Here is a 23,108-nt window from a genome sequence, read left to right as displayed (position 1 = left end):
TAAGCCTTCCCCTCTTCTTTCTAAACCCTTTAATGCAAATAAAAGCAGCACTTCTCACAAAATCCCCGTTAGATCATCACCACATACTCATATCATCTCAATCGGCATTTCATCATTTCACCCGTACTGGCCGGTTCGGGACCCGTTCGCACCGGTACTCATCTAGTACCGGCCGATTCCGGCCCGGTACCGCTGGGTTCCGGCCCTTTGATGCATACCGGCTAGTTCCGTTTTTTAAGGCTAAACCGGACCAGTCAGAGACCGGACCGATTCGGTACGGGGTGAACCAGTCGGTACTATGTAATGATGCATATCTTGACTGGATCTATGTAAATGATGCAGAAGCTATCAGTTTGATGGCTCCTATCGTGTAAGTCAGAAGTTTTGACAATTCAAGACCAACGATCAAATATAGGATAATATTGTTTTAGTCCTAAATAAGGTAGGAAATTTCTTTGAGGCAACATACAGCTATCCCTTGGTTCTGAGGGTGCCATAACTGTTTGACAAATGCTCCATAATTCACAAAATCGCCTTAGGGGGCGGAAAAAAATTGCTTAACCTCCTCTTTAATTTTTTACCTTTTTTGCAATTAAGTTGAGTTCTAGATACCACAATGAGTACAATTGAAAAAAGGGCCCTAAGAAATGATAAAAATGCTACATACACATCACTTTTCATAGAAAGTAAATGAAGCTTTGGACTTCGAAAACTTTATTTGAGAACTTGTTTGGTTCGCGGGAAGAATTTTTTCTCATCGGAATATTTTTTTCTAGACAGCTGATCTCTGAAAATATGATGCCTAGAAAAATGATTTTGGTACGTTTGGTTGACCATAGAAAAGTGGTCATTCCATAATGGCTTATGTTTGGTTGAGCATCTGCTTTTCTGGAAAAGTTGTGTGAAATATCTTTTATACCTTTAATAATGGGAAAAACCTTATCCAAGAATTTCGATGGCTTAAGGATAGTTTTGATAAAAAAAAAGAATTCCAATTTCCAACCAGTGGGAGTGCATCTTTCTCATGTCCCTCATGAATTTTTCTTTCCCATGAAATACGTAAATCTTATTTCCATAAAAATGCTACTTTTTTATCTCTCTTCTTTGAAATCTCCAACCAAAGAAGAGAACTTTCTTCATTTTTTCGTTGACCACACCTCCCCCCCCTTCTTTTCTCGTGAACCAAACAGTCCTGAGAGTTCTTTGGTGATGTAAAACTACCCTCACAATGGCACGACTCTGAGAGTTTCCTCCAGACCGAGGACCCTATTGGAGGCCAATAATATGCAAATAAATACCAGCTGCTTATTTATAAATTTACTTGCATGCATTTTTTAAAATATAATTTTATTATTTTATTGCTAAATTAGATAATCTGAATTTCCTTCTGAGGTAGAAGAGAACTCAATGGGTTTTTTTTACTAGGACGGGCGATTCATATCTGACGAGTACAAATACATCCAATAAAATCAAAAAACAGAATATCTTGGAGTGTCTGAAGCAGCTCCCCATCTCTATCCCACACGATACTACCTGTATGGCTGGACACATAAACAGCAACTCAATCCATTGTCCCATTGGCTGCACGGAAAACATGCTTGGCCTGATAGACTACTCTATCCCTTGTCATGGCCCAGATATCATGAAGCAGAGGGTGGTCGTCACCCGCACCCCTTGGACCTCCTAAATCCAGCTGATAACCGTGGTCGAGTCACCCTCTAGAATGACTGAGCAAGCTCACAAAACTAACCGAGCATGTCGAAGGCCTACCCACGCGGCCCTCAACGCTGCACCAAGAATCGAAACATCGAATAGCCGACAGCCACCTGCTACCACCACTCTGGCGTACAGATCCCGAATAACAAACCCCCCCACCTCCGTCCGAGATAGACCCATCAAAATTGACCTTGAGAAAGCTCGGAGGTGAGGGCTCCCAAGTGAAGAACACCGTACAGAGTACTGCCGGAGCAGGATGGAAATTTCAGATATCCCAAGCTGTCAAAGGCCAAGTCCCTCTAGCTCCAAGCCTCTCTCGAGATCCCTGCCAGTCGCCAAACCGCTCTCACCCATGCACACCGAAACACCGCATGGTCCACTGTCTCATCAACACCACAGATGTCGCACTCTGAGAGAATCTGTAGTCCACGACCACTGAGAAATGCTATTGTTGGTAGGCAATCCCAGACCACCTTCCATAAGAACAGTGCAACCCTCGGATGGAGGCCCAGGCACCAGATCCACACGCACAGTCCAATCCCGGCACATGCTCCCGCCGGAGAATGCGAGACACTTCCCCCACCCTAACACCAGTCCTGTGCGAGGTACTCCAAACCCAGATATATGGACTTCCACACCCTAGAACTGGCAAAGCTCGGACCCTCTCGACAAGATGCATCCTGAAGACCTGACACAACCTAGCCTCGTCCCATGCAAGCCCCCTAGGACAAAGAAGTCGCATATGCGAAAACCCTCCGCAATTCCGACATTGACAATGCTCAGCCAAAGCCGCAAGGGGAAGGCATCCACCCACTCAATGGTTCTCATGACCAATTCAAACATAGACGTGTCTTCTACCATTAAACAACCTTAGACCACATACTTCCACAACTCAATTAGCAAAACCTCACTTCCCCTTGCACTCACCAAAACCTTGCATGACCTGCCCTCAATCCTCGAAGCCACACCACGCCATATATGGTCTCATATTGGAGTAATCATATAGAATGTTGTATCACTAAATTAGTCAGAAGATGAACCTAATGATGATAACAGAGAAGCATTATTTCTATGGTTTAATCAACATGAGCAACTCAAACACCAAATGACACGCAACTTCATGAGCCTTACGTATTCAAGAGAAGTAACTTCAACGCATCATAATAACCCTGTCTATAACGAAAATTTTAATAAGATGTCTACAGTCCCTCATGTAGGGTGTACCCATCTGCACATTCCAACATATACTATACCTTCTTCCACATTAACAGTTTATAGTAAATGCTGAATAAACAACAAGAAATTAGTCAAATGCAATAAAACCTAACCATCAACATGATGTCAAGTACTATGCCTCATGCAAATGGAATCTACAGCCCGTTCGCTGAATAGAACCACTGAGCCAATCTCAACCGCTTTCAAAAAATTCAAAGACAAGACATGCACATAAGATAAAGGAGCTTGAAGCATCCACCTTAATGTTGCTTTGTGGGATATAGGAGATCAGAAAAAGAGAATAAAAAGGAAGACATTAAGAAAAACAAGGGTAACAAGGAAAACATAGAATATATGTGTATAGAACAGGACCATATTTTGTTAAGAAAAGAGACATATTCCTATAAATTGTCTATTGGCTAACTTATCTTTTCTTATTTATTATTTGGTATATGTGTTTCTCATCTTGGTAGTGAAAAGTGAATGGAGCTTCCCCTCTTATCCAAAACAAATAACAAAATAATAAGAAACCCCCTAAAAAGTTAAAAATTAGCATACTTTCTTCAAGATTAATCAGCCAATAAATTGTTAGCTCAACTCAACTCAACTAAGCTTTAATCCTAAAATAGTTAGGGCCAGCTACATGAATCCTTCTCCTCCATTCCACTCGGTTTAGGGCCATACTTTCTGAAAGATGTTGAAATATCAAGTCCTTCCTTACTACTTCATCCTGTGTGATTTTGGACTACCCCTGCCCCTCTTTGTTTCTTCTATGTCAAATCACTGCCTCGTACCAGTGCACGCCTCGGCCTACATTGTACATATCCAAATCATCTAAGTCATTCTTCTCTCAATTTATCCCTAACTGGTGATACCTCCACCCTTTTATGAATGATTTTCTTTCTTATTCTATCTTTACTTGTATTACCATATATTCTCATTTCGGCCACATTCAAAATAATCAAAGATGATTGTTAACATCAAGGCAACAAGACAAGGCAAGAAATAATTATTTAAGATACAGTATGCTAACTAGATTAACGGTGGGCAAGCCCCAAAAGTATCCAATCAACCATACGCTAATCAAACTAAGTGATAGTCTTACATATTTTGCAATAAGGACTAATAAAATTGAGATTTAAGCTTAGAATATGCACAGACAAACCTAAAAAGTTTCAAAACCCCCCAAATTCTTGATATCAAATCAAGGGCAAGCCCATACTGCCCGCTAGAAAAGACATCTTAAGTTTCAAAACGAATCAATCTGGTCAGGCCAAAATGGATCATTTGCCCAAAAAAACCAAAACTAACCCCAAATTTCATAGTTTGATTAGTTTCACTTGGTTTCAGCAGAAAATAAACAGTGACAATCTAATATTGGCCAGTTCCAACTAGACGCTGATCATTTCTGATCATTATTATTCATTATTTGCTTGTTAAAGTCATTTTCTGATCATTTCTTCATTTCCTTAAGTATTTAAGTACATATCATAAATTTTGCCATAATTTTTTTAGTCGAAGGGGTTTTGACACACATACTAGCACTACTCATGTATGCGAAGTACACCTAATCACTACTATTTTCTTTTTCAAATGGATAATATGAGAATTAATCCTGGCCAACTAGAAGTTAGCATGAAATGGTTATTTTAACTCAACGTGATTCATGCTCCTTGAAGTCTCAGCAAGCCATTCGCATTAGGAGAGCTTTGGCCTTCTTAAGTTCATCTTTGATGGATGCTTTATGTCAGAAAAAGAAGATCCAAAGCCCCAACTTCAATTGACATCAAATAAAACAAGTGTCAATTGATTTCCTGGTTTCCTCAAGCCAAAACACCATCAAGCAATTTTACTTAAAACGACAAAGGAACTTGATCAGTGTGAAGAAATTAAAAAAAAAATGAAGTTATTCTGTAGCTTGAAATGATGATAATCATCATAGCAAGTAAATATTAGCATGCAGTTTCACTTTCATATATTTTAATATATTTTATTTTTGCAGATATTTATGTGGGCTTGATGCTTCGATTTTTCAACAAATAACTAAATAATACCAGAATTTAATTTGATGAACAACAACATTTTTTCATGTTCTTGTTGGTTTTTATTGAAACTTTTTTTAAGAATTTTGTTATGTGTCTTTCAAGGTTTTGTTTCATATTCTACTATGTTCTAATTCCCCTTAAACTTTGACTATTTATGGCTAAGTATAAAACTCAAACTGCAACTGCCAAATTCAAAAGGGCTCAATCAAAAGTGAAACCAAAATCAAGTCTTCAAAGCTTAGATAGAACTCAACCCTTCGTCCATATATCGGCTTGCTATGCTTGATACACATGATCCTCAACCCAAGCTACATCAAATGTTCAATAAACAAGCATCAATCTACACTATATCTAGATACTGCAAAATAAGTCCACTGAGATATTGTGTTTGACTAATCAAATGAATGAAAGGGGAAGAATAAGCATTCCAAAACAGCAGGCAAAAAAGGTACTGTCAATGCCATCATAACAAAATTTGATACGCATAGTGGTCCTCCTTTTTCCATCCTCTTCTTCTGATCTTGATGGAAACATATTATTTTTCCTCAACCAAGACCACTGAGATTCCATGGTTCTATATAGAAAGTGGATCCTCATTTTTTGTAATATCTAAAGAAACACCAATCACCCTCTAAGATGGCACTCCAATTATTTTTCATGAGAGAATATATGGATGGGTACCCAATCTTAACTCCATGAAGCAAGTAGAAACACATATATTTCTCTCTCTCTATAAATCCTAAAGCCTCTTCCTCTGACTAGAAACTCAAATATCTGGGGGTGCTTGTCTCATGTACAACAGATTTATTACAATTTCTTTCTGTCCATAATATACTTCTATAATTCAAATATGATTAATCACATGAATTCTAGAGTCTCGACTCAATTCATGAGAAGAGCACAATCAGTCATACAACCAATCCCAAACGAGTGACTTTATCCTGATTGACAAAAGGGTACTTGCTCCCAGGATACAGTATAAACTTGGACCTTAAGATCCTGCAACAACATCAACGTTATTAAAAGAGCAAACACATCTGTAATAAAGCTTTCTGCTCCAGTAATGCACTAATCTGTCATTACCTTGATCCATTAAGCACGAGAAGCTTATATAGCAACTTCAGGAAACCACAGGAAAAAGAACAATCTGCCAAGAATCTATGTTCCTTGTGCTCACAACAACTATTGAAATCAAAATTCAAACGCTTCACAGTTCTCTAATTAATGTAACAGGGCACCTCAATTGGGGTCACGAATTAATCAGCTCTCCCAAGAAGGAAAAGATTTTCGAGTTACCTATCTTTCTTGTCGTTCTCCATTCTCTTCATACTAGAGGGATTTCACTGAAGAGCTTATGGTACCAAAGTAGCTAAAGATGGCACGTATTCGCCATCAATGAGCACCCATATACAAAAAATAGCAGCTCATAGCCGCGAGACGAACTCTATGAAAGGGGAGATGAGGAATTGAAGCATAGAATAGAAACAGGCACCTACCCGATCCTTGGGCCGCCATTTTGACACCAACCCGCTCTCCGACGGCCCTAACGGCACACAATCCTCGAACCCCTCATGCCTGAAGTCGCAAAGCACCACGGTCTGCGGCAGGTACGCCATACTGGTGGTGGCCCCCGCCGCGGCCGCGGCCGCGGCCTCGGAATCCGTCCTATGGCCGACGGCATCCCCATCCTCCCGGCTGGAGAACTCGTCCAGATGGTTCGACAACGACGCCGAAGACTGCGAGAACCGGGACACCATCAGATCTCCCAATGCCATCAAATCTAAACCCACCCCCCTCCTCACCCCTGCCCCAGCCTCGCGGCCTCCCGCGTCGCCCCACAAGAAAACCCTAACCCTAGAAGAATCCAAGAATCCTCCTCCTCCTCCTCCTCCTCCTCCTCCTCCTCCTCTTCCTCCTCGTCTCCAATAACCGATCGACGGAGCTCGTGAGCTAATCCACGAAGCCGCTGGACCAGCGGCGCATAGATATTCTCCGGAGGAACGAAACCCAGTCCAGCTCTGAAGAACCCTGGGGGACCCCGGAGCCCTCGGGAAACCCTAGAAACCCTAGGTTTTGGAGAGCGTGGAGGCGGAGGGAAATGGCGGAGGAAAGAAAGCGAGCAAGGGGAAAAATATAAACAAAACATGTAACCCTTAACACCCTAAACTAAAATATATATATCTTTTTTAGTTATTTCTTTATTTTCTTTATTTCTTTATTTATTTATTTTCTTCCTTTCGCTTTTATCGTTTTCGAACTTTCGATTATTTTAAAAAAGGGGGGAAAAATGCTCGGGAGCCGCGGCCCTCTTTCCGCCCCCGCTTTCGCTTTGATGTAGCTTCGCCCTTCCCAGAATGCCCCCGGCGAATCCCAACCGTCCGATCACGCCGGACAGTGCACCATCTCATTCCCGTTATTCTGCCTGATGGTGGGCTAAGCTCGCTCTCACTTCCTGTCGAAAGACCCGCGGATCACCTTTAATGCGCCGTTGCCCTGCCCTAAGGTCGCCGACTGCTTGTCCGTTTTCCAAGTAAAAAGGTGAGCAGCGTGTTCGTTAAACCAATCCTACGGTTTACCGGACGCTAGCCCCAGCGACTAACGGCTCGGACGTGGCCGGAGGACTGCTCGCGGGCCATCCGATCGAAGATGGACGGTTATAATGGAGGGGGGACCACCGGGGAGGGATGCCGTCTGGGGCGGTGCATGGGGGCTTATACATGGATCGTATGGGTACGGGGGAAGCACAGGGGAACAGGAGCTAGGGCACGCGAGCGAGTGCCACTTGATGATGGTCTCAGGGGGAGGGGTCGAGTCCACCCAGTTTGTTGCCTGCCAGCTCAGCACATAGCATGCGTCCAATAAGAAATAACTGGAAGCGGCAAATACCCTCTTATTCTTGACCTTCAACATCCAATGAATCTCCAGAGTGCCACACCACTTTAAATCCATGGTAAATGTGAAAATTCATTGGGATATTTTTTAAAAAGTATATATAAGATTTAATTAAAATATAACATAGTTTCAAAATGTACATACAGAGGGTAAAGAAAAAACTTTTCTCAAAAAAAAAAAGTAAGAAAATACAATTAGACATTGCTTGATCATGTAATCCACGATGCCAATTGCAACGACATGTCGTGATTTAGTCATTTCTCATGAACCTTGTCAATCCTTCATGAACTGTGTGTTACTTTATGGTTTATGATAAGTCATCTTGATCCTCCCAATCCATAATAGCATGAAAATTGATATTTAATAAAAAATCTATGTTAAGGATAAGATATATGATTAAAATGGGTTCTAAAAAATACTAAAAAAATAATAGTTAATTTTCAAAATACATATAAAAAGTGCTATAGCTGGTATTGCAAAATATACCTGAGATTTTACATGATGGTATAAAGTTGGCAGGGTATGTCATGATTCAATCACCCTTACATGAACCATACTTATCCTTTATGATTTCTATCATTCCCTTCTTGATATTATCGTAAGAAACTAACAAGTTGCACAAACAAAACCCTACAACATATGTATATGCATTCAAAGACATGCACCATCTAAATTTAACACTAATATCTGTATCTATTATTATACTGGCAATTGTGCTGATGTAGATAAGCATATTCAGTGATACACTTTCAACTTTAGAAAATGAATTTTCCCTCTATCAAGAGAGTTAAGAAAAGAATAAATCAACGAGAAGAAAGAATTTATAAATTTCATATTGTTTAATGTTATGACTTACAGATTCAACTTCTAGCATGTCATTTGCTTTTCTTTTTCTTCTTTTCCCTGTTTGGCTGGTGTTGAGAGCTCAAAAGTTTTGAAGACATCTCTGTCTCACTAAAGCTAGGACTAATTAGGAGGGGTAAGCTCTTTATGCTTGATACAATTGGATAGCACTATGGAAGCAGTGTGATGGATTAGAAAATATTAAAAGATTACCCAACAACTAACAGCTGTCGTGGAGAAGGGAAGCACCAAGGAGATCAATGAAAAATATGGCAGAATGTTAATTTGCCACATAGTGAAGACATAAACTTGGAATAAGATGAAGCAACATTATAACTTTAGAATGACCATCAGTAGTCAAGCATATAATGACAAATTAACTTTCAGGGCTTTCAGATAATTTAACACAGCACAGTTCTTAAGTAGTGTTTATGCATTGATTACAAAAAAGCATCCACTAATATCCTAATGGAGTGCTGCAGCTGGGGAGGTAGCCTGACTCCTAAACATCACATTAACCATCCTATAAACAATAACCATCCAATTCGCACAAACATCCTTTTGCGCCTTTTTCTCCTCCTTGATAAAAGGATGGAATATTAGCAGTAACCATTTTCAAATTATAGAATTAAAACTCTCCCTTAATTTGATAAATTTAAGTGTGTGACAAGTTTCTCCCTGCTCTGTAAATAGGGTACCAGCTCTAATCAAAGTCTTTTTTTGATGAAACAAGTGCCGATCATAGTCAAATGAGATGATTATTTGATCATCACTGAAGTCATCAATAAGGGTTTGGATGACATCAAGTTTAGTGGCAATGCTTCCTGTGCCACCTATGCAGGGTTAACCATTTGACAAGTTGCCTAATGCCGCTTTCCCTTTTATTTCAAATAGTTATTGTTATTTCAGTATAAAGCAAGAAAAAGTAAACATTTGATGATCAAGTATAGGAATTCAGAATCATAATTATTGTTATGAGCCAAGGTAAGAGTGCCAGGGGTGGCTCAACGCTGGCTGGGTGAGACCCTACGATTGGCCTTAACCTTTTAGGAGGCTTTGGCTGGGGATGGGCTGGTTGACTTCGTTATTTCAGGGAGCTCACAAGCACCACATCCTTTTGGATACTAATTGCTTGAAGCCATTGTGATTACCAAAGTTTCTTCTTCTACCTTAGCTAGTCAACTTCCCTTTTTAACCAGTGCTCTCTCTCTCTTCGTGCGTGCGTGCGTGTTTAATTCCCTGTATTCCTTGAAAACATTGTTGGTGTGCATAAAGTGAGTGGATCTCTTTCAGATATCTGCCTTTAGTTAAAGTGGGTGTGGACACAAAGCAACAAAATGATAGAAACTGCAAAGGGACTCTGCAGTTTTTGCAACTTGGAAACTATTTTAGAATCTTGGAAACTATTGCTGGATTGTGGCTGAAAGAAAATTGTGGATGGAGAGGTGATTCTCAGGAGATCTCGAAAGCTCAGTTGGATCATTTATATCAAGTTGATTTACATGCTCCTTTTTTCATGGAACTTGTTTTACAACCAAGTAGCAGGTGGTGACCTCAAGCAAGTTACATAATAGTTAAACTGCTAGCTGGAACTGACCAAATCACGGCACTTGATATTCAAAATACGACAAATAAGTTGCATTGCATGTCAAATTCGTTGCATCACACAACACAACTACGATCCTAAAAAAGCTGTTCCCAGGTGCATTGAGAAGGCGATGGTAGTTTTAGTTTAAACCTCGACAATGCAACTCTGCAACTGCCCACAATTCAAGCACTGCGCAACAAAATAAAATGAGAACTTTATTAACATGAGCCGAGCACCAAATTTGCCAGGCAAAGTTAGGAGCTTTACATACTCATCTCAGCTTGAGGACACCCCGAAGCACCCAAAATAACTGGGACCATGCTTGAGGCTGCCCCATGCTTTCACTATAATAGGTGTAGTCCATTGTTTTCGTGTTACTATAAACAAGACTCAACAAAGGTGGCTCAGAAAACCAAAAGCCCGCAACTTTTACATCATCATGAGCAAGCTTTGCCAGGAAAGTTTTGAGGTCTCAGCGTCAAAATACACGCAAAATTCGAGTGGACAAAAAGAGGAGCACACACACACCCAGACCTCACCACTTCTCCCAGAATCTTTTCTTGTTGCCATCTTGGCAGCCAAAGACAAAACCATGGGAGGAGGAGCAATCAAATTGTTTTATTGTTCGCATGTGATGAAAGTTGAAACAGAGATGGATGACCACCCCACCACACACACACACACACACACACACACACACACACACACACAAGCACTTTGCCTGCGAAGTAGAATTGGGGATGGACAAATTTGGAAAGCTCAAACAAGTGGCCTCGCCCCAGTTGTCATCTGCTTGGCAAGTACTTTGGGAGTGGGAATAGAGCCGGTGGGAGATTTTTGTCCTTGAGCGTCTCCTTGTTTTAGTGCATGCCCAGCTGGCGAGTTATGATTCCTAAGAAGGCTTTTTAATTTTTTCCAGGGAAAAAGTGTGACCAAAGGACTCCATGGGGCCACGGAGGCATTTAGTATCGTCCGATGTAAGTGGCGTCTCGCAGTGCCGAAGAGACGGGCGTGCGGTTTACGGCGTGGGCAGGGAGGGGCAGCGCGTGGCCACCGGCCACGAGCATTTGGTCAGAATCTAGGGCCCCTCGAAATCCAGCATCTAAATATCGGTAATTGTTTGAATGGTGGACACTGATAAAAACCTCAGATCCGGACGAGGTCTTATAGATGATTTTTAGTTTTTCCCCTTCGTGTTGCAGTTTTAGTCCTAGCCATGCTTGTATGAATCAAATTAGTTCTTCTCATTTGGGGTATTCCTCTAACAATTTGGTTCAGGCAAGTCAAATTAGTTGTTCCCACTTGACATTGTCATTATGACTTGAAGGTTGGTATTGCACTAAATAACAATAATTTATTATGAACATTTATATATTTGAGAATTAAATATTTCTTTTTTAAATAAGTTTCATTGCGGTGGCAAGGAATTATGCCTTTGAAGAACCTATCGCCGGCTAAGAGGGACCTGGTTAATTACCTACATGTGTAGGCGCAATTTTTAAGATATCTTAGAAGAACACCATTTTTCATTTTAAAGAACACATAAATGCAATCCAAAATCCAATCATGTAGATGCTAAAGCTTGTGCGCATCATGACATTATTTTTCATATTAATCATTTTCATTGCCACATTCATGCCTCCTTCGTATCTGCATTCTATAAAATTCTTTCTCATTGTAGTCGAGCTTCTTTACCAAACAAAGAGATTGAACATTTTTATTTTTTCGACTTATATTAAGACTATTTTGTCTATATTTTGGAGAATAAGAATCGCTTTTCTGAAATCCTTTACTTTCAAATGCTTGATTGTTTAGAATAAAGAAAATAGGAATAAGAAAAGCTTTGCCACTTGATGTGCTAGCAATGTGCGCCGGTTTGTTTGGTTGCAAAAATTTTTGGAACAAGATGAGGGACTCAGATAAATCATTTAATTTTCTAAAATACCAGTAATATCCTTGACCTGCTATACTATACTTTATAGGTTATATGATATAAATTCATATTTGAAATATAATATGAATATTAAAGAATAACATTACATATTATATATCAAAATTATAATAATACAATGTTATGGCATATTTTATATGATTGGTATTAGTATAATATAATATCATTATTAATATATTAATGTAGTGTAATAATTATTAACAATATTCTGAAAATGTAAATGTTTTAGCTAATACTTATATATTATATTAATTAATATTATAAATAATATAATATTATGTATAATATCACCATTATTAAAGTAACAATCTCATATTAATATATCAAACAATAATTATTTATTATAACAAATTGAATTTGATGCTGCAATCTTTCATCAAAATAACATTAGCTGATTGAAAATAATTATTTAAAAAATTAAATGTGCAGGAAAAAAATGCGACACTATGTAAATGAAACTATGTATGCTCCCATATGGGATGGATGGGGCAGGTCCAAACCAATCTAGACCTACCACCTTGTACACGCCTCCTCTCATCTAATGGTTCGGATGTTGTTTTATTCTTGCTCGAACCACGTTAACTTCGAAATATGAATCTCTTCTCTGGCTTAACACCCATCATTATCTTTTGTTTTCTTCTCTGGGATATGTGAAATTTTTAATAATGGGATTAAAGAGTGTGGAAATAGGGTTCAAACTCAAAACCTCTGCTCTGATACCATGTTGAAATCACCATTTGTCCCAAAAGCTTAAGCTAATAGGATGAGGTAGATTTATTTATATATTTTATATATTTTTATATATTTTGTGATGGGCAGCGCCGTAGTGGTGGTGGCGACGAGCGGGTGGTGCCAAGCATGATGCTGCCTTGTCGGTGCGTATCATATGTGCCAAGCACTGACACGAGGCTCAGCATGGTATTTATCGCCCCAACGTCTTACCAGCACTCCGTCATTAAGCGATACTTCGTTCCTTGGTCTTTATTATGAACTCATTCATAAGGAGAGATTGGCTGGTGACCTCAACAATGCATGTGCTGATATACTTGCAAACGGAGGGCTTGAATTTTGGATGGTGCTGTGGACTGACGATAATATCATACATTCTTGAGGGAAAACCTTAGTTTGTAGTGCTACTTTAAATCATTAAAATATAAATGTGGGGTGCTGCGCTTTAAAAAGTTGGGTTAGTTCTTCCATTATTACTCCTGTATTCTTTTTGCTTATTAGCATTGCGCGAAAGAACATCTCAAATGAGAGAATATTCTAATAACATTAATTTTGTGAAGAATATAATCATTCTGCAAAGGAAGACAGGATAAAAGCCAAGTGCACCTTCAGAAATTAAAGCATATATATCTATCAATATACAAGAGAACTTGTGGACAAAATTGGACAAGAGAAAAAGGCCATGACTTCTCGGTACCTGTGGAGTTGTGCAAGAGTTGAGATCTTGATACTAGTAAATGCTGGCCTTAACATTAAGAATACGGAGATTGATGTAAAATATTTATCTAGACAATCTAATTTCTATAAAATATTCATGTTTTGATCAATATCAAATACATATACTATCATGCAAGTATATTCATACTGAAAATTATATAAAATATACCATCACATACAAATTCAAATCTACCAATGTAAATCACGATGCAAATCCAGTAATACAAATCAAAAATATGTATATAAATACATAATGGTAACCAAGTAACGGGATCCTTATCTCTATCGCAATCTATTTAGCATCAATATTCTTCACACCAAGAGGAGCATTGACAAGCTCACCAGCACTGATCTCCAGCGACCACGAGTCCTCGCCACGTTTAACTAAAACCGCAGCCACTACCTCTAATAAAAGATACTGGAATCCAGCTTTTAGTGCCTGCTTTAATCTCTACTAGTAAACTGGTTCCAACAACCTTGGTTTAGCTGTTAATTGTGATGCATATACGACCCTTCTGGCTGTTGGAGTGACTTAACCACCACCTCTGTAAATGGCATCAGCATGCAGAACCACATCACTTTTTTTTTTTTTTTTTTGTACAATGGCGGCTCACATACAACGAGTGTGGATGTGGCAAAAAAGACTACATAAGGGCCCTAGCATAAACTTGCGGTCCGCTCAGATGAAATCTTCAGAATGATGAACCGCAAAGAAAGCAATCCGGTCTGCAGTACCGTTTACCTTCTTGTTGACGTGCGAACCGCATCACACACTTCAAAGCATACCACACACGTGTTTTTACTTTTCTTCGGCTAATGCCCCTTCTTCTGATGCCCACGAGAAACCAGCCACAATAGAGTCCTTAATTTCATTAAGCTAGTGTACGCCCTTGCACATATCAACAACCATGCTAGGGCCAGAGGTCTCGGGCCCAAAACACCATATCTTCTTAGCACGATCCTTGTCCCATCCAAACTCCTCAGACAGAATGTTTGCACGTACTTTTGGATCATCTCGTGGGCCAATACGTCATCAATGGCCTCAGCAAGCCCATCTTCCATGGGTCGTGCTTCCATAGAGAGACGATTGTGCTCATCACAGTCCCGGCAAGATTTCTCCTTCAAAGACACGGCCGCGCTTCTGGTTGAGAACACCATAGATACCCCCCAGTGCCTGGATCCTCTTCAATGTTCTCTCCAGCTTCTCCAGATCTTTCAAGACACGGCTACTTGGATCCGATGATGAAGACGGCGAGACTGCCCCTCTCTGAACACAGCCCGATACTTGGCTGGTTTTTGATAGGATGGAAGAGAGGAAAGCGCTTGCCATTGCACAACCTCGGTTTCCATGCTCTGATCAGACACGGGCAAAGAAGGAAGAGGGCTTTGGCTTACCTTCTCGTCTCCTTCTCATCTCCTTCTCAGCAAGAGTGAGCCGGGGTCAAGTCAATGGCCATGAAGCAAGAGTGAGCCCCTGTTCGGTTACAAGCCCTCGCTACCGAACTCCATTCTCGCGATCGACCACGATCGACAGGCCTGATGGGTTTGGCCTCTTCAGGCCGGCCCATTATCCCAGGGAACTGGGCCTTACACCGTTTATCCGGGACATCTAATTCTTACCCTGTAATTAATTATGAGACTATAGAAAAAAAATACTTTTGGCCCTCTAGGTCGCAGCTGCGCTTCAAATTGTACCTTTTTAGCGTGTTGACAATTTCGAAAGGTGTGCCTCATCAACACATGGTAAATCTATAAAAGATGAACCTTTTTGTTCTCTTGAAAATTTCAAAAAGTGTCTTATCAACACATGAAAAATCCGTGAACGTTTGAGTTTAATGAGAACTCAGGTCTCAAGTTGCAAAATTATGAACATTTAAACTGCATCTTTGGATCTGAAAATGAAACATTTAGTTAAAAAAGCAGGTTCTGTACCTAACCAATGGCTCTCCAACAAATCCCTACATATATTCACTCAATTGCTGACACTTTATACTATAAATTAATTGGCCTGGGGATCACAAATCCTCTTAAAGCCTGCTTTCAGCCACATTGTGGAGATTAGGCAATTTGGCTGTGCTCAGGAAACCTGGAATTGGTTACGGAATCTGCAGTTCTGTTCCCTCCGCATATGCAAGAGCCCTGCTTCTGATGTGAGATGGTGCTCTTAAGGTCTTCGAAGGTGGATAAAACATCTATATAATTTACTTATAAGAAGGGAAGTATAATTGTATAAACCGATGTGTATGTACGTACGTCGTATGTGGCCGTTCTAAGATGCCGAAGAAGAAAAGAAAAAAAAAGAACAAGAGAGAAGATGTACGTATGTATATAAGCATGAATCCGGCCCGAGCGTTAGGCGACCGAGGCGGTCGCCTAAGGCCTCGGGCCAAGGACCAAGGAAGCAAAGGCCCCGTTCCAATGACAGAAAGGAAGCAAAAGCTCCATATAAAACAGGAACAGGAGCTGGCTACGAGTCTTCCCGGCCCCTTGATGGAAGGGACGTGGAGAGAGTTTTCCAGCCTGCAGAGGGGCACTCATATCTTTCATCCCTTCTCTTTTTTGGTTTTGGTCTTGGTTTTCCTTCCCTCACATTACTCCTGATCCAGCTGGGCCATCAGGAAGAAAGTCTAGAAAGATAGGGGGATTGGAGATGGACTTCTTGGAGGGTGGAGATTCTTTTAATTTTCTCCTTTCCGTTTCTTACCCCCTCTTGGTTGGTAGAGAGAGAAAAGAAGGGAGGTTGGAGATTGAACGGCCGCTGTGCCGTGATGTTGAAGTATGCTGCTTGGGTACTCGCTTGAAGGGGAGATGGTGGGATGGAACTTTTATTAATTAGATGGAGTGAATTTCCCATAATGCCCCTACTTTCTTTTGTAGAGAGGTCCCTTTCTGGACAAATTCTTCCTTTTACCTTGCCATTAAGTGCCGTAGGATGACCTTTTTCTATTCTGCCCTTGCTTGACATGGTAAATAATAATGCCAAGCAATATCTCAGTTATTTAATCAGTTTTATGGGCCTTCCTTTAACGTAATTATTTTTTCATACCTTTATTCAAAAATTATATTAAACTAAAAAGATTTTTTGTCGATTTTTGTTGCATTTATGTATTTTTGTTGAAATAATGTACTTGATAGCTATCTATTTTCATATTTTTCTTTAAATATTTTATATTTATTAAAAAAAATTATTATTAAAAAAAGGTCTCATTCATTGAATCCGCCTAAGGCCTCCAAATGTACTGGGCCGCCCTTGAGCATGATTATGGTTTTGAGCACCAGATGAAAGGGGCTTAAAAGTTAAAATGATGTGGATCCATGTAAGAAAGCTTGGCCCGTGTAAATTGTATTGACAGAAATCTTTCCCGCAACAAGGAGTGCAGAGCTAGTGGAAATAAAAATGAAGCCAAAGAGTTACTCTGGAAGGACCATATTCTGACCAACTTCCCATGTACGTAGGGAGATGAGGAAACACCCATCTAATGCAGAGTAGATGGATTTTTCGATGTAAAATGGAAGGATAAACTTTATTCCATGTTCTCTTTATAGTGATTCTATTGGCAATAAATGAAACTTTTAAAAAGAAATTTCTGTTCTTGGGGCTGATTATTTTAGCTCCTTTGTTAGCATGCTGTCTTTTGATGCCTTCCATTTTATTACTCTGCTCAATTGTCTCAGATCTATCCAGCGCAAATGTTACAGTCTGTAGTTATTGACATGAAGACCCTGTTTGGTTTGTGTGGTTATATAGTAAATTCAAATGCAAGCTGAAGTGCTTTTATTTGTTTTCCATGTTCACGGTAGTGAAATGTGTTTCGGACTCTCTTTTTCCTTTTTTTTTTTTGGTTCAAGAATAAAAGAAATGTATTGATTTCAGGGATTCCAAAATATGAGTAACAGAAATAGGAAACTCCTTCACCTTCTGGTTCCCTTTTGCGACTAAGAACTTACATGGCCATGCAGAGGTAACTAAACTCTTTACCTTTTTCTCCTTTTTTTAAAGAAAAAAGAATGGAAGACCATTACACATGCCATGAAAGAACAAATTTAAACTAACTGTGAATTATCCTGTTATACCACCAAGAACACGCTAACGACAATAGACGAAATAAAAGATAAAATTAAGAAGTTCTCAGAATAATAAACTTACATCCACTTAGAAATAATCTGTCACATAAAAACATTATGTAAGGTTTCAAGGTGGTTCAGTTATACTTGGCTTGCAACTGCAAAGTTGAAACGTCAACCAGTTCTGGCTTTCTTGGCCTGCACTAATTTGTGAATGCCGTTTGTGATGGGTCTGTGTGATGCAACGTGCGGAAGAAGGGCACGCAAAATACTTTGTCCTTAAAAATCCCCTGACGTGTTGATAGCGTAATTGCATACGTTTGCTAGGCCATTGAGCCTTCACGTTCACATTACTGCTTGCTCTCTTTACTGTACTCTCCTTGAGTGTGACTTTGTATTGCCCCCTGCACTGTGTTCAAACCTTTGGGTTTCTCAACAGGTATGTGCGCAGAACCCTCTCATGTGCAGTGTTGAACATGTCAATAGAATAGATTTTAAGCTTTTCTCTACCACAACATCATTGCATCAGGTGTTAATTCGACCTTGAAGAAATCAACTACTTTCATTCTGGTCAGCAAGAAACCACATGTCAGGTTCACAGCCACAGCATTCTAAATCTCCATTGGTTGCTGCTATCATGATTGTTTTTTTTTTATAAATACACGACCACTCGAATCAGCTCCCAGCAGTGAGAAAAATTCTGAAACCATGTCTTCCTCTTCCTCTGCTCCATGGCTGAGCTTGGTTGGGACCATCTGGCTCCAAACTATTAATGGAGCAAACTCAGACTTCCCAGTCTATTCATCCCAGCTTAAAGATCTTAAATCCATCTCTCAAGTCCAGCTCAATTTCCTTGCTTTCGCCTCTGATGCTGGAAAGCTCTTTGGCTGGTGTTCTGGTGTTGCGGCCATTTTTCTCCCCCTCTGGCTGGTCTCAGTGATTGGTGCAACTTTTGGGCTGATAGGCTATGGCATGCAGTTTCTCTTCCTAGAGAATACCCATCTATCCTACTGGCATCTCTTTATGCTCACTGCCCTGGCTGGAAATGGCATATGTTGGATCAACACTTGCTGCTATCTCATCTGTATCCAAAATTTTCCTTCTGATAGCCATGTTGCAGTTGGGCTATCCACAAGCTATCTTGGTTTGAGTGCCAAGGTCTACACGGTTGTGGCCGATGCAGTCTTCCATGCACAGCCCAGTCATAATGCCAAGGCATATCTCCTACTCAATGCCATTGTACCTATATTAGTTAGTCTTTTAGTTTCACCATTTCTACGTGAGTCACAGACCAAAAACAAAACAAGATCAAGTTGCGGGTTCATGGTGATGTTGGCCATAACACTCGCAACTGGAATTTGTGCAGTTTTTGGCAGCATCAGGTCTGAATCAAGAGAGCATAAGTTAAGCCTAGGAATTCTTTTGACTGCCCCTTTGGTGGTCCCTTTGGCCGTGAAGTATAAAGAAGTCATAGGAGAGATATGGTGGAACAAGAGGGAGAGGAAGGTTCATGATATTACTGTGGATGAGGATAAAACTGGAGGGAGAGTCATTGATTGTGAGTTGAAGGAAGGAGGGGCTGTAGATGGGAAAGTAGAAGGGTCAATGGAAGTTGGCGGCCTTCAACTATTAAGAAAGGTGGACTTTTGGTTGTATTTCTTCAGCTACATGTTTAGTGCTTCATTGGGTTTGGTCTTCTTGAACAACCTGGGACAAATAGCGGAGTCTCGTCGGTTCTCAAAGACTTCTATTCTCGTCTCCCTCTCTTCTTCTTTCGGTTTCTTTGGTCGTCTCGTGCCATCTTTCTTGGACTACTATTCAACAAAGTAAGTCCTCCATTTACATCACCACCTTTTCTTTTCTGCGTGCACGATAAGATTGATCAAGAAGAATTTATATAATTCATCTAAGAATCAGTCTAATTCCTCTTATGATTTTTCTTTACGTTCCGATGCAATTTTCTTCCCCTGTTACGTTGAAGATGGTGTTTTTGCAGTGATTAGGAAATGATATAAAGCTCATGAATAATTCTATTTTTCAAGTAGAGGATGAACAAGAGCATAATGCATGCTTCTGTACTTCTGAATCCTGCGCCAAAATAAACTCTTAATTAGCTCACTAAATCCTTTTATTGTTATTTTTATCCCTTTTGCATGATGACCTGCTGTTTATCAAGCTTAACGTTTCTTCTTTTATCTATTCAGAAGTGGGTACATGGTGTCAAGGCCAGCATTCATGGCCACACTGATGGCTCCAATGGCAGGAGCCTTCTTCCTACTTCTAAATCCAAGCAGACATTTCTTGTACCTCAGCACTGCGATTATTGGGGGATGCACTGGGGCAATAACCTCTATTGCAGTCTCAGCAACTTCTGAGCTATTTGGCAACAAGCATTTTGGCGTGAACCACAACATTGTTGTCACAAATATACCGATAGGGTCTTTTGTCTTTGGTTACTGTGCTGCCCTTCTTTACCAGAAAGGAGCTGAAGGAAGCCATAGCTGCACTGGGGCTGAATGCTTCGAGAAAACCTTCATCATATGGGGTTCTACTTGTTCCTTGGCCACTCTTCTTTGTACAGTCCTCTATGCCCGAACTCGAAAGTTTTGCTGAAAGACTTCTTACAGATCTGATGACTCGCATAGATTAAGCTATCACACATGATATTGTAACTCTCAGGACCTGAGGGACATCAAAATCTGGCCACAAGTTGCATTGGTGTAGGGGTACCTGCTTGCGTATTCAGGCACACCCACCACATTTTGCAAGTTGATGGAGATTGCTAAAGCCAGCTTATGTAGTTATGTATCACACTGGCCTTTCTGTAAAGTTTGCTAAATTAATATGAATACTCCTCTCATTACTTTGTGGGTGTAGCAAATTCCTGAAGTAGTTGACAGATGATCAGAATCAAAAATATTACTTTAAGCTTCATCAATATTTGTTGCTACATTACAGAGCAAACAGGAACGCAGTTGGAATTATTCCACCATTCAATGCTCTTCATAACCATGATTTCTTGCTATTAAATCTGAACTAGGTTTCTTTGCCAACCGAATTACAGGCATCAATCATTACTCCACTTTGGTGGCTAAATATTCTTCCTAACTGAACAGAATTATTATTAATGAGAGGCCAGCAGCTGAAACTTTTACGTGCGCGCCTTTATTCTTTCTTGCCCTTTCTTGTGGAGAGGTGGGGATTAGAACAGTTTACAACAAAAGCAGAATCCAATACATCTAAAGGCGCAGAATAGGATCCTACTACGTTGTGGCGATAACTTCGTTCTTAATGGCAAATGTCTCTTTGAACTAATAGCACATACTAGTTTCTGGAATTCATAATCTAGTACCATCCCCTAAAGTTAGTGATGTAGAACCAAATTTTAAATGGAAGCAGAATAAGAGGAGAAGAGAAGGAGGAAGAAGAAGAGAAGAAGGAGAAGGGAGGAGAAGAGAAGAAGAGGAAAATGTGGGGGAAAAGAAATTCTTAATTCTTCATTAAACCCTAATCAAGAAAATAGTTCCCTATATATAGGGCCCAAATACACAATTTGCATGAAACCCCCCTTACACAAAAATAACTCCTAATAAGCCCACAAATAACACAAATAAGTCCTAAAATGCAAATGAACCCAGAAATAAAATAAACCACAAATAAATCCCTAAATGCAAATAAACCCAGAAATAAAATAAAATAAATATGCAAATAAACGGGTCTGATTCAATCCGGGGGCTCAGGATCATCTGGATGAAGGGCTCTGATGTCCCCATCAACTCCTCCCGGGTGAGAAAAACTCGACCCCGTCGAGTACAGGTCTGGTCGGCTGTCGTACTGCTCCAGAAGATCGGGGTTGAGGCGCTGTAACTGTGCTCTGAAAATCCACGTCACATCAGACTTTGGTCGACCTTTCCACCGAACAAGGTAACGTTGGTAACCACCGTTCCTGGTTGAAATAACCTGCTCATCCAATATATGTTCTATTTGTTCTCTGCGTGCATGAACTTTGGAAAGTGGTGGCTCAATAGCAGGTAATAGGTCAAGGTGTCCAACATGGGTAGGTATATCAATAAAGGGGTCAGAAGGCATGAATATTATCTTTTTGTATGGGATCAAATCTTCAATATTAAATGTCGCACTAATCCCATAGTCATCAGGAAGATCCACAACATATGCATTCGAACTGATTGTCTTTAAGATTTTGAACGGTTCTGCACTACAAGTTTGCAATTTCTTAAACGTATCTGAAGAAAATCGTTCAAGTCTAATTCTTATCATGACGTAACCTTTTTCACTTAACTCTTTATAACGTATGTGTAAATCAGCAAGGAATTTACATTTTAAGTTATTAAAATGACTACAATTGCTGAATTCTTGATGCAATGAATGTGGATGTGAAGCAATTGATTGTACAGACTCAAAGACTCTATACTGATGAGACATGAAAAACAAGTCTATGGGTTGCCTAGGTTTGTAATCATGCACCACTTCGAATGAATTTATGCCTATGGACTTATGAGCCGAACTATTATATGCAAACTCAACTGTCGGTAATATTAAATCCCAAGTCCTAGCATATGCATTTGGGTTGAGTCTATGATGTGGAAGGTTGGGCAGAAATACTCCGGAAACTAGATCAATTGCGTGTTGGATATCACGCATCGGAGAAAGTGCATCCGGAAGATCATCAGGGACTACATCATTAAGCTCCTCTAGAAGGGAAACTACTATAGGGGAATGTTCAAGATTGGACTTCACATGGGTATCTTTAGCTACAAGTGCCAATTCAGGTGACTGACTCTCAATATCTGTCACTATCTCTTCCACAGTAGTGATGTGAAATGACTTGGTTGTACTTAGATCAATAGTCTCCCTTTGGAAATCATTTTGGACAAAATCTAATTCTATAGGTTCGTCTTCAAAGTCTTCTTCGTAATCTTCTATATTTGGTTCATAGACTTCTTCGACATATTCGGCCTCTTGGTTCCTAACTTCTGGTTCAGTAATCGGGTAGGTCTTAGTGGAACATTGGGGCGCTATGTGGCCGAATTGTTGACACCTAGAGTATTGGGTTTGGTGCCTAGGAGAGTGGGGAAGGACTACAGGTGGTGCGACCAAACCGATTTTAGGTTGGGCTGTAACAGGGGCTGGCGATTTAGGGGTCCTAGAATTTTGCACGAGCTCACGGATCTCTTGTTTGAATTCCTTGTATCCAGCCCGCATGGCAACGATCTGTTCTTTGATAGACCTCAAAATATCGGAATTCATGGTAGCTACAGGGGTTTTAGGTTGACTGAGATAGTACTCCATATCACTACAGGTTGGCATGCAATGATGACACTGGATG

The 23,108-nt window shown here is 40.1% G+C and overlaps 2 protein-coding genes across 4 annotated transcripts in view; one reads left to right on the top strand and one right to left on the bottom strand.

The window, feature by feature from the left end:
* Positions 1-7,130, bottom strand: part of RAPTOR1 (Regulatory-associated protein of TOR 1) — a 29,861-nt gene extending 22,731 nt beyond the window's left edge. The window contains exon 1 of one of the 3 annotated variants that reach the window (XM_008793968.5): positions 6,473-7,130. In XM_008793968.5, the coding sequence (XP_008792190.2) occupies positions 6,473-6,751 (279 nt within the window). In that variant the 5' untranslated portion in view covers positions 6,752-7,130. The remainder of the gene's footprint in view (positions 1-6,472) is intronic. The other 2 variants (XM_088710865.1, XM_088710866.1) reach the window with 2 other exon arrangements.
* An 11,160-nt stretch (positions 7,131-18,290) lies between these two features.
* LOC103708871 (protein NUCLEAR FUSION DEFECTIVE 4-like) lies at positions 18,291-20,624 on the top strand. The gene is made up of 2 exons (XM_008793970.5): positions 18,291-19,587; positions 19,966-20,624. Exons 1-2 carry the CDS (start codon positions 18,470-18,472, stop codon positions 20,372-20,374), a joined length of 1,527 nt encoding a protein of 508 aa, XP_008792192.2. The 5' UTR covers positions 18,291-18,469; the 3' UTR covers positions 20,375-20,624.
* Positions 20,625-23,108: the final 2,484 nt, after the last annotated feature.

The sequence above is a fragment of the Phoenix dactylifera genome, chromosome 14, assembly GCF_051530095.1.
Source record: "Phoenix dactylifera cultivar Ajwa chromosome 14, Ajwa_hap1_PhDact_Kaust_v1.1, whole genome shotgun sequence".
Lineage (NCBI taxonomy): Eukaryota > Viridiplantae > Streptophyta > Magnoliopsida > Arecales > Arecaceae > Phoenix > Phoenix dactylifera.
This window is presented reverse-complemented; position numbering and strand designations above follow the sequence as displayed.

Coding starts and splice junctions, on each gene's coding strand:
- LOC103708871 (XM_008793970.5), top strand. CDS start 18,470: ATGTCTTCCTCTTCCTCTGCTCCATGGCTGAGCTTGGTTGGGACCATC. Junction 19,588..19,965: donor TTGGACTACTATTCAACAAA/GTAAGTCCTCCA, acceptor TTATCTATTCAG/AAGTGGGTACATGGTGTCAA.